The 17,555-nt window shown below is 40.9% G+C and overlaps 1 protein-coding gene across 6 annotated transcripts in view; it reads left to right on the top strand.

Annotated features, from left to right (window-relative positions):
• Positions 1 to 17,555, top strand: part of prmt7 (protein arginine methyltransferase 7) — a 35,478-nt gene that overhangs the window by 547 nt on the left and 17,376 nt on the right. For 3 of the 6 annotated variants that reach the window (XM_086109757.1, XM_086109758.1, XM_086109762.1), the window contains exons 2-3: positions 8,898 to 8,934; positions 11,000 to 11,149. In XM_086109757.1, the coding sequence (XP_085965883.1) occupies positions 8,898 to 8,934; positions 11,000 to 11,149 (187 nt within the window). Of the gene's footprint in view, positions 1 to 8,897; positions 8,935 to 10,999; positions 11,250 to 17,555 lie in introns of those variants that run through there. The other 3 variants (XM_086109759.1, XM_086109761.1, XM_086109760.1) reach the window with 3 other exon arrangements.

Here is a 17,555-nt window from a genome sequence, read left to right as displayed (position 1 = left end):
GATTGTCTGCATATCTACTGTCATATGAATCAGGTACATGCCCAAAGAACTTGGGTGTTTTTTATCATTGTACATAAATAAAGATTGATATAAGGTCATGTAAGTGGAGCTTCACCTTTTGCGGGAAATTACTTTTTTTTGGTCAGGATCACTCGCTCATTTCATTTTATTGGGAAGCAGTACGTGTGTTGGAAGCAACATTAAAACATAAAGTAAGCACTCACACAAAAATCGAACTAGATAAAATTCTTACTCGCACATGTTGAAAAAAATTACACATCGGCAAACATTTCAGGTGCAGTCTTGAGCCCTGTTTCTTCAAAGTCATGAAAAGTCAGGAATGTTGAATCAGGATGACTTTGGGGCAGTGCAGTGAGCCATGTTGTGACTTGTGGTTTGACACATTTTCTTTTAGGTTTGTGTTCTTTTTTAGATAATTAACAGTTCCCAACTGTTCTATGCATTGTAGCAAACTGTATTGTCCTAAACAGAAGTATGTGAGATTTGAGGTGATGGGGCAATGTTTGGTTTTGGTTTGTTTATTGAACATAAAACATATACAGTAAAAATTTGACAGAAAATAAGGTAGATAAAATAGTAAAAAGAAAGAAATCAGTCTTCATTCAACACAGTTATTATGTTCAAGGGAGTAGGAAGAAGTAAAAAAACGTATCTAGTCCTACCCCGTTATGTGTTTATATCTAATAAATCATTTTTATATCAATCAGAAAAGAAAAAAAGTAAGAAGAAAGAAGTCTCCATTAAGGCTCATACTTTACCCTTAACCGTGACATTTTTTACAACTTTTGGTTTGTATTGGGATTATATACATCCACACCCTGGCACTCTTGTGTCAATTTTCTCTTGTATTCATAATGGATATTTCAATACCTTTCTCTATTTATCAATTTATTTCTGATTCTTATCTTATATTATCTTATCTTTATCATTATATTTAATGTTTAGAATTTATCATTTTAACTCTGATTGATGTAGGTTGTTTGTACTATTTTTTTGAATTAGTTTTTCAACTCGGCAAGCAATTTACTCATTTTCAGGTCTGTTTCGAAATTATTCCACAGATTAACACCTTTGATAGATACACTTCTTTGCTTGATGTTTGTTCTTGTTTTGAGTTGTTTGAATAAGTTGGTACCTCTTGATCATAGCTGCTTTCTCGAATTTCGAAAAACTTCTGCATGTTTTGGCAGAGCAGGTTATTGTGTGCTTTGTACATTAATTGGGCAATTTTAAAGTCAACCAGGTCATAAAATTTCATCGTATTTAATTTGATAAATAGTGGATTTGTGGGTTCCATATATTTTGATCTATTAATAATTCGAATTGCTTTTTTTTGTAGTTTTAGAATAGGGAGTGTGTTTGTTTTGCAGGCATTTCCCCATATTTCCACACAGTAGGTCATATATGGGAATAATAATGAAGTGTATAATGTATACAAAGATCTCTTATTTAGCACTTCCTTGGTTTTGAAGAGGATCCCTACGGTTTTGGCTATTTTTCTTTTTACGTTATCGATATGTGGCATCCAACATAGTTTTGAGTCTATTACTAATCCGAGAAACTTGGTTTCATACGCTCTTTCTATCTCAATTGAGTTTACCATAATTTTAGCTTGGTGTTTGATTGGTCTTGTGCCAAAAACAATTAACTTCGATTATTTCAGGTTAAGTGACAAATTATTTTTGTTGAACCATTTTTTTAAATTTGTTTAATTCGTTTTCTACGGTTGTCAGGAGCTGTTTCAGATTTATTCCAGAACAGTAGAAAGTTGTATCATCAGCAAATAGGACACATTTAAATTGTTTTGAGACCATGCAGATATCATTTATATATAAGATGAATAGTTTTGGACCAAGCACTGACCCCTGAGGAACTCCAGTGGTTTTCAGTTGATTTGTTTTTTTATTGTTGAGCTGCACGTACTGATATCTGTTTTCTAAATAACTTTTTATCCATTTATAAGCTACACCTCTAATGCCATATCTTTCTAGTTTTTTCAATAATATACTGTGATCTATTGTGTCAAAAGCTTTTTTTAGATCTAGGAAAACCCCAACAGTAAATTCTTTGTTGTCTATATTCGTGGCTATTGCTTCCACAAACTCCGTAACTGCCATTGAGGTGGTCCGTTTTTCCCTGAAACCATATTGATTCTCACTTAACAGCGCATGTTTTTGTATAAAGCTATCAAGTCTGCGAGAAAATAGTTTTTCTAATATTTTTGAAAATTGTGGTAGTAGTGATATTTGTCTATAATTTGTAAACGGATGTCTTTCTCCACTTTTATAAATTGGAATAACTTTAGCAATTTTCATTTTTGATGGAAAGATACCAGCTTTGAATGACAGGTTGCATATGTGCGTGAAAGGTCGCACTCCATATTCTATCATCTGCTTTATTATTGCCATATCAATATTAAAGCAATCAGTTGACATTTTATTTTTAAAGGTTTTATCAATATTTGATACTTCTTCTTGTTTTACAGCAGTAAGGAACATCGTGGAGGAGTTCTTTTCTACGTATCTATCTATTTCAAACAAGTTTGTTTTGCTAGGTTACTGCCGATGTTGACAAAATACTCATTAAATTCAGTTGCTCTTTCTGTATTTTTTTCCAAAATAGTATTTTTTCCTTTGATAAAATACTCTAGATAATCCATTTTTTTAGGACTATTTCTGATTACTTGGTTAAGTATTTTCCATATTTCTTGTGTGTTACTTTTATTCTGCTCTAATAGTGCATGATAATGATCCATTTTACTGGTTCTTATAATATTTACTAGTTTATAGGTCTTATATATTTTTTCTGCTTCTTCAGTTCTCAATTTTAAAAACAATTTATATAAATTGTTTTTGTTTTTACATGCGTTTTCTATGCCTTTCGTTATCCATGGCTTACTTGGGTCTTTATACTTTTTGGAGACTTTAGTTAATGGAAAATGTTTATCATATAAGGAGATTATGGCAGACTGAAATACTTCAAACGCTGTATTTGGGTCTTCGTTTGAGTAGACCTCGGTCCAGTTTTGTTTTTCTAGGTCTTGCTTAAAAGCATCGATGGAGCGTTGGGTTCTTAGTCTTATTTCTGTTATGTGAGTTGTTGACTTAGCTTTTCTATCAAAATAATTATGAAAAACTGTAAAGACAGGTAGGTGGTCACTTATGTCATTAATGAGAAGTCCACTTTCCATTTTATGATCAATCTTATTTATGTTATCTATTAATGTGGCCGTGTCAACTGTTATTCTGCTAGGTTTCAGGATTACTGGGAAAAGGCTGTTGCTGTACATAGTATTTATGAAGTCAGTTGTTTTTTTGCGTCCATTTGGGTTTAATAAGTCAATGTTAAAGTCACCACACATTATTCGTGCTTTTATTATCGTTGTAGTAGCTGAGCATATCTGTTAGTTTTTTATTGAGTGTGTCAATACATGATACTGGTGTCCTATAGATGCAACTTATGATGATATTTGATGCCTTTTTATTATGTATTTCAATGGTTAGACATTCCATTAGGTTTTCTATTGTGTTTGTCAATCTCTCGATTTTACTGCATTTAAGTGCTTTGTCTACATATATTGCAACCCGCCCTCTTTTTTGTTTTCCCTATTAGTTGCAAACATTTCATAACCTTCTATTTCCATTTCACTTGTTTTATCTTTGTCAAGCCAAGTTTCTGATATGGCAATTACTGTAAATTTATTGAATTAGTCAGGTATTCTTTGATTTTTGTGAAGTTTTCATAGAGACTTCTACTGTTTAAGTGTATTACTGAAAGTGCATTTTCCAATTTTATATTAGTGTTGAATTGTTCATCCAGGTAATAGTCAGAGTTTGTTACCCATTGTTTGTTCTTGAAGAAGTTATTGTCTGGGTCCAAATTGTTCTCGGGATCGAATGGCTTATACTCAATATCTTCAAAGGGAAGAAGTCCATGTTTTTGGGATGTGAATTTCCCGCTCTCACGCGGTCGTCGCTGGCTCCCTCGCGGTCGTCGTTGGTTCCCTCGCTGTCGTCGCTCGCTCTCTCGCCGTCATCGCTGGCTCCCTCGCTGTTGTCACTGACTCCCTCGCGGTTGTTGGCTGGACGTCTCCTGGGTCCCTCGTGGTCGCTGGCTCCCTTGCGGTCGTCGCCGACTCCCTCACGCTGGCTGGCTGGCTGCCTCCCGGCTCCCTCAGGCTCGCTGTCTCCCGGCTCCCTCGCGGTCGCTGGCTCCCCTGCAGTCGTCGCTGGTTTCCTCTCGGTCGTCTCTGGCTCCCTTGCGGTCGTTGCTGGCTCCCTCGCGGTGGTCGCTGGCTGGTTGTCTCCCGGCTTCCTCGCGGTCGCTGGCTTCCTTGCAGTCGTCGCTGGCTTCCTCGCGGTCGTCACTGGCTCCCTCACGGTCGGTCGTCGCTGGCTCCCTCGCGGTCGGTCGGTCTTGAAAAAGTTATTGTCCGGGTCCAAGTTGTTCTCAGGGCCAGTAGGGTTGGAAGTCATCAAAGGGTTGGAAGGGTCATCAAAGGGTTTGAAGTCCATGTTTTTTGGTATGTGAATTTCCTGCTTCAGTAGGGTCAGAGTTTTTGTCGTCGGGTGGTGAACAATTCTCAGTATGCTGCTTGATGGTGTTGAACTCGAGCCTGTTGTGTTGGAGTGCTGGTGCGGGGGTGGACGATAAGTTTGTCATGTCTTAAGTAGGCAGTTTCCACTCTGTCACGTGCAGCTTTTAATTTTGGGAGGAGCTCTTTTCTTTTTTGTCGTACGGCATCTGTAAAGTCTTCGTTGATGTAGATGTTGGAGCCTTTTAAGTATTTTGCTTTTTGTAGGATCCTTGATCTGTCCTTGTATTTCACCACAACTGGCCTCGGTCGAGGTCTTCCAGGTTCTTGTCTTCCTGTGCGGTGAGCTCTCTCCACCTCAATTTGCCCCTGTATCAGCAGCTTCTCCTTGAGGATTTTTTGAACTTTTTCCTCTGTTTCAGTCCACGTTTCTCCCGGTGTTTCCTCAATTCCATCAATTACCAAGTTGTTTCTTCTTGACTGTCCTTCCAAGTAGCCATCTTGTCTGTTAATACTAGCATGCCGTCATGTATTTTGTAGAATTCTGTTTGCATGTCTTTGGAATGGCCAGTTTGACAGATTAGATTTTTTTAATGTCGTCTACCTCTTTTTGGGTAAAGTTGATGCTGGTTTTTATTTCTTGGACTTCCCTGGTAAAAGTGTCAAGTCGTGAGTTTGTTGAGTGTATTATCATCTTGACAAATCCTTTGAAATGTTCCTGTTATTGTTGCAAGAGCGCCGTAAAAAGCTCTTTTTGTTGCTGGAGTAATTCGTTTACTTGAGTGAGGGTCAGGAAGTCCTCATCCTGCTTTGTGTCTTGCTTCTGTTTGGGTGGCATTTTGTCGGGTCTCGTTGCTAGCCGGTTGTATGCTAGTTTGTGACGTGTCCAGTGGGCTTGCTGCTGGGTGTTTCTAACGTGGCAAGTGGGTTTGCCGGCTCCCTCACGCTCGCTGGCGTCCGGCTGGTTGGTCTCTGGTGGTGGGTTCCAGCTGCGTTGCGTCTGTTCGCAGTTAGATTCCGTGCTAACGTCCGCGGTTAGCTTCCGTGCTAACGAGCTAGCGTTTCCCAATGTGACGTCAGACAGCGAGTTAACGACATTCCAAGTAAACATACTTCGATTCCGTTTTGGGTTGGTTTATTCGAACAATGGCCTCAACCATTACCTTCTTTAGATTGTCGTAAAACTGAAAAAAACAAAACAAAACAAATGTTGTATTAGCTAAGCCTGAGCTAATACAAATGAAAGTACTTGACAAAATTATTGAGGACTAAATTGAGGTGTGTTTTTTGTTGGCATAACATTCATTATTCTGCATCATTGGATGCTATGAATGGGCAATGTGTGTATATGTATATATACCTGTATACTGTATATATCCCGTAAATTCCGGATTACAAGCTGCTACTTTTTTCCCACACTTTCAACACTGCGGCGTGTAATATGAAGCGGCTTTTTAATTCTTTTTTTTTTCCCATCGCGGGAAAAACATGGACCAATAAAATGAATGAGGATGAGACTGAGGTCCAATGAGATTGTATGACTAATCACAACTTCCGCTCTTTTGCCGTAGCGGGGAAAAATGTGTTATCTGGCAACAGTCGACCAATAAAATCAATGAGTAGTACACAGGGGTCCAATTAAAATTTATGATTACCGGTAATCACAACTTCCTTATTTCAGTCTTTCTTCTAACCCTGATCAATATGGAGAATACCAGACGAAGCATATGATGCAGCTTTTAAACTAAAAGCGATCACTCTGGCAGTTAAAGAAGGAAATCGAGCTGCTGCCCGTAATCTTGGCATAGACGAGTCGATGGTGCAAAGGTGGAGGCTCCGACAAGAAGAACTGAGCCAGTGTAAAAAGACAACCAAAAAGACCCATGCAGATTTGATTTGCCCCTCACTCGGACTGTAAATAAAAAAGGTGACTCCTCCATCATACTGAAAACAAGCGGCCACGAGAGAACACATTTTACCTGTGTTTTGAGCTGCGCAGCATCGGGCCTAAAGCTGCCACCGACGATCATTTTTAAGCGTCTGACTAGAGAAATAATTTCATATATCTTTTCCCATTTATATGATTTGCATTATTCTATTTAAAGCCTAGTGGGCTGCAGTATTTCTCCTCGTAATTACGCAAATGCGCATCAAGATCTCTCTTTGTCTGGCCTCTTATTATGTGTTTCAGCATAATTTCGTTGTGCAAATGCATTTATCATGCTCATAAAAATATAGAGATTATTTTAACCGTAAGAAATTGTTGCGTTTTCTTTTTCTTCGGGGGTTCAGCGTGGGACCGTGTCCGCGGCCTCACCCGTCCTTGCCGCCTGGAGCAGGCGGCAGGGACGCAGAAGCAAACCCCCGCCTACTCATTGGCCAGCGGTTTATAATATGGTGCGGCGCATATAATTACAAAATTGATTTTTCTTCATAAATCTGAGCATGCGGCTCTTAATCAGGTGCGGTCTGTAGCCCGGAATTTACGGTGTATATATATATATATATATATATATATATACAGACAGAAATGTTTTCTTAAGTATAGAAATGCATCAAAAATATGTCACAAATAATAATAATACATTTTATTTATAAGCGCCTTTCAAGACACCCAAGGACACTTTACAATAACAAAAAGCACAAAACAATACGGGTTGAGCAGCGGCAGCCAAAACGCGCCAGCGTTCACTCAACCCGAAGGTCAGAAAGAAACCACAGGGGAGGGAGAGAGGGAGAAAAAAACCCACGCTCGAACTACCCTCATTTTGAGGATAATTACTTGATACAATGAGATTATTGCACAATAAATGAGAGTTGTGCATAAAAAACAAAGAATAAAAATGATTATCATTTAACTTTTAACTGCGTGCTCATTGTTTTTTGCCCTTTTTAGTTCATGTTCTCTGTCAGAAGTGGTTTTTACAGTATACAGTAGGATTACATTTGTGAAATTAGTAACCTGAATGTATTTTTTCCCCCATTTTTAAAATAAATCCAGTAAGTATGTATTGGTTTTCTATTTTATTTTATACCTACTTTTGCACATCGTTGTCCTTTTACAGTAGATCTGTTACAATAGTTTCAGGCGAAAAAAATGTCATGGCTATGCTGATGATTTTGCTGGAGCTGGGGTGATTTGCTCAGAGAATGTAGACGCTCTAAAAGAAAATAGTTGGTTAGACAAATATTATGTGATCACAAGTATGCATTGGAAATGTCTCACCGAATAACCCGCTGCACTGCTGACAGACTCAATGATGGGAGAGAGAGACCGCTACAGAATGAAATATTGACAAACTATAATTTGATGCAAATAAAACACAGTGACATTTGGTATCATTTTCTCAATTTCACGTATTATGGATACAACCAAGTAATATACTGTATATTCAGTATACTTGTGTATGTGTGTGTCTGTGTGTGTGCGTGTGCATGTGTGTGCCCTGCGATTGGCTGCCAACCAGTTCAGGGTGAACCCCACCTACTGCCCGAAGACGGCTGGGATAGGCTCCAGCACGCCCCGCAAACTTTGTGAGGATAAAGCGGTTCAGAAAATGGATGGATGGGGGGGATGGTTGTGAATGTCATTAACTGTTGTGTTGGTAAATGTTCGTTGGTGTTGTGTCTTTGTTTGTGTGAAACACTTCAAGTTGCCTTATGTATGAAATGTGCTATATAAATAAAACTGCCTTGCCTCCATTATGATGAAGATGCCTCGGGTTTGTGGTTGCTTTAAACCTAAAAATGACAAACATCTGTTTTGGGGCAATCCATAGGATAACCGATTCTAAAACAACTTGCTGACAGCCCAACATGCGTTTGTACAAGACAAGTGCTCAAGTAAACAGTGGCTTTAGAATGTACAGCAGAGCCGTGCACCCCTGTCGTGCCACGCCTTTCTGACCTGACCCGGAGCCAGTCGCACGCCCGGTGGCGGAAATAGTGTACCAGGCTCCGTCTGTTGATTGCGTCAGCAAACAGCAGCCCATTCAGAACTAATAGACTTTATTTGCTACAGGCAGGCGTTTTGTGTATATATATGATCAGATGATTGTGGCATGGACAAAAATACTTTTCTCTGAAAAACAGAACAAACGATACACTGTGTTTTACATGCTGATTTTTATCTGTAAACAGGTAAGATGTTTCAAGTCTGTCAAATTGAGTCATTGATACCAAGTCAAAGTCAAATTGAGTGTTTGATGAGCTTTAGACAAGCACGTCGTAATCCTAAAATGTGTGACTTGAATTGAGTCTGACCTGAGTCAAGTCATGTGACTTGAGTCCCCCACCTCTGCTGTTTGGTTTGTCTTATACTTGTTTTTTTTCCCCCTTCCAGGTCAAGCTATGCTGATATGCTGTATGATCACGACAGGGTGAGTGAATGTTGGGAATAATTAAACATAGCTCAGGAAATAGGTATTTGCTACCCATTAATTTTGTTTTCATCATAAGAAATACAGTAAATGAAAAGTCTCTTGTTTTTTATGGCAGCTACAGTATATTTTAACAGTGATGGATAATGTAAAAAAAAACATTGAGAAAATGACGTGAAATTAACCCTTTTGTGCACCAATAATGATAACCTGTAACCTGATAACATGAGAAGCTGTCCACTGCAGTGACCGCTGTCCCTAAAAGGATTAAAAATAATTAATTTACATTTCATTGAGGGAAATAATTATTTGAAGCCCCGCCAAACATGAGCAATGCTGGCTCCCACACACCATTTACATACTCCTAATCTCAGTGAAGTCATTAGCTGCATGATTGGCACTCCCAAAGTGTATAAATAGCCACCTGTCCAAAGACTCAGTGACACCCCAACATCTCCACCATAGGCAAGACTAACGAGCTGTCAAACGGTGTCTGGGACAAAATTGTTGAACTAAACAAGGCTGGAATGGGCTACAAATAGGCTCCATGCAAGATATCACATCAGTGTATAAATAGCCACCTGTCCAAAGACTCAGTGACACCCCAACATCTCCACCATAGGCAAGACTAACGAGCTGTCAAAAGGTGTCTGGGACAAAATTGTTGAACTAAACAAGGCTGGAATGGGCTACAAATGGGCTCCATGCAAGATATCACATTATGGGGTCTCGGTGATAATAAGAGAGGTTCGAGATCATTGTAGAACTCCACCGGAATTGAAGGTTAATGATATCAAGGCAGCTGTGACCACATTCTCCAAGTTGGTAATACACTGAGACGCAGTCGTTTCAAATCCTGCAGTGCGCACAAAGTCACTCTGCTCAAGAAGACTTGTGTTCAGACCCGCCTCAAGTTTGTCAATGAACATATTCATGACTCTGAAAGGAGATGGTAGGAGTCGCAGTGGTCAGATAAGACCAAAATGAAGCTTTTTGGCCTCAATTCAACTTGACATGTTTGGAGGAAGAAAAATGACAAACATGACCCCAGCAACACCATCCCAGAATACATTTCAGAATGTAAAACTGTAAAACACATAAGGAATTTGTCTCTAGTAGTATGTGTTACTCTAGGATTGCAGAAACAAGCAACTACAATAAACATGACATGACATAAGTTCAGAAAGTCTCGTCCCCTAACGTAAGGGTACCGTTGTGCAGTAGTACCACCCCATGACAGCTGTGCGACAATGTGCAGAATCATTGAGCAGAGATAAAGTGATTAGTACTGCGGTACTTAGAATACTATCATGGTTGTGCAGTTAATGCAGATAATTGTTGCACCACTTTTAAGTGACCAGCAGCAGTAATTAAAATACAACTTTAGGTGTGCAACTCGAGTGTCTAGTGCTGCGGTATATTGCTATTGTCTCTGAAAAACCTTGTGGGTTTGTGTGTGTTGGCGAAAAAAGTCAAGAGAGTAGACTCCCTAATGCTGAGCAAGTCTTCTCTCAAGTAAGTCGTAGTGTTGACAAAAATAAAGACAATACTAGGAAGTGCCTCACCGATGCAGCCGCTCGCAACAGTGCCATCTTGAAATTAAAATAAAGCTGCCACAAAAATCACAGGCCATTCATTTATTTCTTAGTTTGAAAACTAAGTGGATGATGAAATACGTATTTCCTCCATTGTATACGTGTGCAAGGAAGGAATGAGTTACTTTAAGAGCTACATTTATAGAGACGAGCATTCTCAGTGGTTTTATTGTCTTATCTGTTCGACCATCGTGTTATGGATTCCAACCTTTGTAGATGTTCAAGCTCGGGTCCACATGCTGTCAGGTTCAAGGTTTTTTTGGGGATAGAAAACCTCACATATATTCCTAATAACTCATGTTAAGATGTAATGACCACTGACTGTATTATGGCCTTAGTAGTAAAAGTGTTTGCTCTTAGTTGTTTATTAAAACAGTAATTTACAATGTTTCTTTGTCTGAGTTGCTTTCTTCTTCTTCTGAACACATTGCTCTTCCTTACCAAAAAGTGGATGTGCTTTCTGTCTGTAGAATGAAAAGTACTACCAGGGCATCCGGGCAGCTGTTGCCCATGTACAGGCTAAGGGGGAGAAGGTCATTGTCCTGGACATTGGAACTGGAACTGGCTTATTGTCCATGATGGCTGTTAGTGCTGGAGCTGACTTCTGCTATGCTGTGGAGGTAATTTTCTTCCACTTTCCTTAACCTTTTAAAGAGGAACTCAAGGCCAAAATGTTTTTGTCAAGAGTATTTTCTATGTGACCCCCTTCGTCTAAACAAGGTATTTTGATGAATATTGCATATGTGGAGTAAACATGAAACAGATGAATCCATTCATATTTATCACCTGCTGTTGACTGAAATTGACGTTAAGGTGCTCTCTGACTCACACTGCTAACCACGACTGTAGTCAAGTCCACCTTTCTTGAGTCCAAATCAAGTTCGAGTCACAAAGGTCCGAGTCCAAGTCAGGTTAGAGTCCAAATCAAATCTGACTCAACAAGGTCCGAGTCTAAATCCAGATGAGATCAAGCGTAAACCTTAAGACAGAAAAATACAATTTTCACAACCACAAAATGAAAGAAATATTATGATGAAAAGTCAACTTTCTTCTTTGATGGCATGGAACCCTTTGCTTTATAGTAAATATTCTCTAGTACGGACTCGTGTTTGCGCTTACCAATTTGTCCTGATAACAGAAATTCCTCATTTGGGAAATGAGCATGGTACATGTCCTTTATGAACCTACAAGTATGTTGACAAAATGCACGTGTAACAACACAATCAATAAAATACAAAAATATACTGTCCAAAAACTGCAATACAGGTGTATCCCAAAAAAAATCACAACAGTAAAATACATACAGTATTTTAATGTTTATTTTTTTCTGTCTTGGGAAAAAAAATTGTATTTTGGATTGTTTTGTTGGATGCATTCTTTGGTTTATGACAATGTTTGCCTGCGTGTCATACAGTTTTCTTGCTAGTTGCAAGTAACTGTCCCGTTGATCACCGATGTCTGGTAATTCTTGTGCATACTGAAGGATTTTTGTTGCCATTTGCATTGCTTCCTTGCTGGATGGTGGCTTGTCATCAGGAGTTGAATCGATGCCTTGTTTTTTAAAGTTTCGTAGATTTGCGTCTTTCCGACTCTAAGTGTCTGCTGGATCTTTTTAACTTTGTATCCAGCCTCGCTCAAACGGATGCATTTCACTTGCTCCGCTCCAGTCGTTACAGTTCTTCTACGTTTCGATGCGATGATCTACACGACGTAATTGAATAAAGTTAGAATCTTTTGCAATTACAGTGAAACGCATGCCAATAAAAAGTCGCTTACACGTCTTCGTTTCGAATCTGATGAATGAAAACGGCAAAGCGAACACGTTTCTTCCGTCATGTCGAGTGGGTGCTGCTTTTAAGCTCGTGCCGCGTTCTCCAGGACGTAAGTGAATAAAGTTAAAATCATTCACAATTACAGTAAAACGCACGGCAATAAAAACTCACTTACACGTCGTCGTTTAGAATCTGATGATCGAAAAATGCGAAGTGAAAACTTGTTTTAGCGTTGCGTCTTTTCCGTCGCATCGGGTGGGCGTTGCGTGTATTTAAGCTCCCGTGGCATTACATCTCCATCCGGGTTATGGGTAGTGGAATTTCCGCTTACGCAAGTTCCGGTAACACGTAATATCGTAGTCAAAATGTTAATGCATAGGATTTTATTCTGGGTGAAGGATATTCCTTTCCATAGAATTCCGGGGATGGGAATATTTACTGTATTAACTGTGTGCGCAGTTAAACCAAAAAATGTCTAAATCAATGTTGCTTTATTAATGGTTGTCGGCCTTCGAGGAAAAAAAGGAGGAGATTGGGTACTGGGCAGTGAGAGGCAGCAACAAAACTGCCAAACTCAAAGCTAATTAATGAACATGAATGCATGGCTGCGGCAGGGTTTTCTGTCCCCGATTCCCTTGCGCTTTGTTTACCAACAAAAATAAAAACATATTTGGACTTGTTTGAGTCGATATAAATATTGTTTGAGTCGATATAAATATTTTGCAAGTCCAATGGCCAAGTCTGGGACAAGTCCGAGTCACATACCGAGGACTCAGTCAAAAATATTCATTCCGCATTATGCATTCTTTCACTTTTAAATGATCCCGCGGGCCTGATCGAACCTCCTTGGGGGCCTGTTCTGGCCCACGGGCCATATGTCTGTCATCGGTCATCCACATTAGATGTCTGTCATCCAGCACTCCCTCCTAGGACTTAAAGAAGGGTGGGTAGTCTGAATTGCTGTTTCGTGCATAGGCACAAACATCAGTCAGGACCAGTGGCGATAGACTTACTGGGGTGGGACAAGGTTTAGTTGGGGGCGCTTGCTAATGGTCTACCAGTCTCAAACTTGGACATCTTGGACAATGTTATTTTCAATCACATGATGACGTCTTGTGCTGCTGTTAAATCTGCCGCTCTAGAGTGCAACCACCAGATTTTTAACCCTTTCTCTGCTGGTCAGTTCTTTGATGCCTTGAATGAGCTTTGCGTTCCCTCTTCAAACACGACAGAACTCACCCCTTGGTTCCACTCATCCTGCTGTGCTATACTGGATTCGGGGGACTCCATTAAACAGAGATGAAAGTCCTCCGGATTTTTCAAATTGTCCTCAATTTTCCTCCGGGAAATTAATTATCCTCCGGAAAATTGCCTAAAATTAATCCGGGTATTAGTTGACAACATTGAATGAACACGCGTTTGAGTTCGTTGTTTTGCTTGTAGCGACACCATTCGAGCGAAGCACGCCACAACACTCGGTTGGTCTCTGCTGTACGTATGCGAGCGTTGTTTTGGTTTCAACCAATCAGCGCCGACGCAACTAGACGTCAGAAGAAGCTACGACAACAATAAACGCAAACGACGGCAACACCACTCCACTACCTTGGACTTTCGAAATTTCTGCGACAGCGGAAGCCTCAAAGTCCAGATAAATCATTGAATATTGAGTATTTGAGCGCGATATGTAAAGTTATTCGTGCGTAATGTTCAAGCAGGTAGACAGACAAGCAGACTTACGCGCGATAGACGCGAGTGTGAGGGAACACGTTCAAGTGGTCATGGCTCCAAGAAAGGGACTTGAACGGAGATTTTTTGTCTGACTACATTCGGAAAGTCGATAAACCCGGTAAGTCACTTTGATTCCCTCCTCTTTCACCTCAAAAGGCTTGAAACAACAAAGCATACGAGGGAGAAGTGGTTATGATTGCATGACTGTCTGTGTTTTGGAATGTGCTGTGTTCATTATTTTGCTTTGCTAACTGTTTTGTTAAGCTGCTTGTTACAGTTGCGGCTGTTGTGAAAGCGCTAGATAAATCAGATTGTATTGTAGATATAAATCGGTGGCGGATGCTGGTCTGTAAAGGAGGGGAAGCTCAATTTCGGGCTACGTAATAAAATGTGCCCGTTAATTTATACGGTATGGGAATTCTACTCTCCGTTCGTTTTCAAGAAAATGATCTCTGAAATGTGAACTACAATAAAATCCACCAGAAAGAAAAGATTAATTTGTCGCTAGTCGTTTTCAACAAAGGGAGTGTCGCTAGCTGAGCTTCCCTTGCAGTCTTAGAGTAATCGCCTCTGATATACAGTATGTACATATATATAGATATATCTATCGATCCATCCCTCCATTTTCTCTTCCGCTTTATCCACACAAGTGTGTGTGTGTGGGGGGGGGGGGTGCTGGAGCCTATCCCAGCTGTCCTCAGGCAGACCCACTAGAGACAACAAGAAGGAAACACGTGATTTCAAAGAAAAGTTGACTATACGTGTGTGTGTGTGTATGTACAGGTATGTATGTATATATATACATATATATATATATATACGTGTGTGTGTCACACACACCCACACACACGGCTGGATAGCTCAGTTGGTAAGGCATCGGTTTGGCGTACGGGAGACTGTGGTTCGAATCCCGCTTGGGGCAAAAAGAAAAATTGAGCACATAACACCATCCAGTGTGGGTCCTTGGGCAAGATCCTTCACGCTAATGCCTACCTGATACAATGATGAAAGACAATAAAACGGCCGGCCAAATAAGGTCTGCGTCAGGTGCTGGGGAACCAGAGCACCTTGATGAAAAATGGGCTACTGGAACAAAGCGGAGATGGGCGAGATGCAATAGATAACATGGCTCTGTTGGAATGCTACTCCTCAAGCAACCCTAGTCAGAGGGGTTACATGCAGAGAATGTGGGCTAAATGGTTCCTTCGAAACCTACAGTCACGGTTGATCACGAAACAACTAGTAGCTCAGTGTTCCAACATCCACAAACGGCAACTGCTGTCACAACTTGAGATTGATGAGGTACACTTACCCAAGTGTCCATCAAATGTGGCATATAACAAGGTGATGCACTCTCCCCACTGCTGTTCTGCATAGGACTGAACACCCTAAGCCAAGTAATCACCAAGACAGGCTATGGATACCGCCTCAGAAATGGAGCTAAACCACTCAAGGAACCAATCAGTTACCTCCTCTACATGGATGACATAAAGCTGTATGCTAATAATAATAATAATAATAGATTTTATTTATAAGCGCCTTTCAAGACACCCAAGGACACTTTACAATAACAAAAACCACAAAACAATACGGGTTGAGCAGCGGCAGCCAAAACGCGCCAGCGTTCACTCAACCCGAAAGTCAGAAAGAAACAAGGGAGGGAGAGGGGGAGAAAAAAAACCCCACGCTCGAACTACCCTCATTTGAGGATAATTTGAGTGAGGCAAAAAACTCCTGCACAAGCATATGACAGTTACAACAGGTCACAAGACATAAATAAGAGCGAAAGGGACATCGACTCCCTGATCCACACAACCAGGATCTACAGCAGCGACATCGGGATGTCATTCGGGCTTGAGAAATGTAGTCGGATGGTGACTAAGAGAGGAAAGGTAGTCCGCACTGAAGGGGTCTCACTCCCTGAAGGAACAAGAGCAGAAATTGAGGACAGCTACAAGTACCTCGGTATACCACAAGCCAATGGCAACCTCGAACTGGCAACAAGGAAAGCGGCTACGGCCAAATACCTCCAGCGAGTGAGGCAAGTCCTAAGAAGCCAGCTCAATGGCAAGAATAAGACCCGGGCAATAAACAGCTATGCCCTGCCAGTGATCAGATACCCTGCAGGAATAATAAGGTGGCCAAAGGAAGAGATTCAGACCACGGACGTTAAGACCCGAAAGCTCCTAACCATGCATGGAGGGTTCCATCCCAAATCCAGCACCCTGAAACTGTACGCAAGCCGAAAGGAAGGAGGCCGGGGACTAGTGAGTGTGAGAGCCACTGTCCGGATGAAACATCCAAGCTCCATGAATACATCAAGGAGAAGGCTCCAACGGATGACGTACTCAGAGAATGTCTCAGACAATGGGGAACAGAGGAGGAGGTGCTGGAAGAGAGACCATCATGGGAGGACAAGCCTCTACACGGGATGTACCACCGGACCATAACTGAAGTGGCTGATCTCAAGAAGTCCTATCAGTGGCTAGAGAGGGCTGGCCTGAAGGACAGCACAGAGGCACTCATCCTGGCTGCTCAGGAGCAGGCCCTGAGCACCAGAGCCATTGAGGCCCAGATATACCACACCAGACAAGACCCAAGTTGAAGTTTGTGCAAAGAGGCACCTGAGACGATCCAACACATAACTGCAGGGTGTAAGATGCTGGCAGCCTACATGGAACGCCATAACCAGGTGGCTGGCATAGTCTACCGAAATATCTGTGCGGAGTATGGACTGGAAACCCCAAGGTTAAAATGGGAAACACCTCCGAAGGTGGTGGAGAATGACAGAGCAAAGATCCTGTGGGACTTCCAGATCTAGACTGACAAGATGGTAAAGGCGAACCAACCTGATATCGTGATCATAGATAAAGGGCAGAGGAAAGCCGTTGTAGTGGATGTAGCGGCCCCAAGCGATGGAAACATCAGAAAGAAGGAACACGAGAAACTCGAGAAATACCAAGGGCTCAGAGAGGAGCTGGAGAGAGCCTGGAAGGTAAAGGGGACAGTCGTGCCTGTGGTGGTCGAGGCACTCGGGGCAGTGACCCCCAAACTAGATGAGTGGTTGCAACAGATCCCAGGAACAACATCGGACATCTCAGTCCAGAAATGTGCAGTGCTGGGAACAGCAAGGATATTGCGCAGAACCCTCAAGCTTCCTGGCCTCTGGTAGAGGACCCGAGCTGAATGAGGAACGGACACCACCCGAGGAGGGGTGAGAGGAGGATTTTTTAAAACAATATAGATATGAAAGGCAACTCATTATACTATTCGTATTTCTAGATCTTGTTTGTTTGTTTGTTTATTGAACATAAAACATATATACAGTAATAATTTGACAGAAAATAAGGTAGATAAAAAAAAAGTAAAAAGAAAGAAATCAATCTTCATTCAACAGTTAATTACAATGAATGATATGGTGCAGACGTATCTCTATCTTACTGTAGTCTTCAATCTTATTGTATTTATATTTAATTTTATGTGTCTGTGTGATTTCATTTCCGAAATAAAACATGCATTCATTTTT

Source organism: Hippocampus guttulatus, chromosome 4 (genome assembly GCF_054856545.1).
Source record: "Hippocampus guttulatus isolate MCC_2025c chromosome 4, RoL_Hgut_1.0, whole genome shotgun sequence".
NCBI lineage: Eukaryota > Metazoa > Chordata > Actinopteri > Syngnathiformes > Syngnathidae > Hippocampus > Hippocampus guttulatus.
This window is presented reverse-complemented; position numbering and strand designations above follow the sequence as displayed.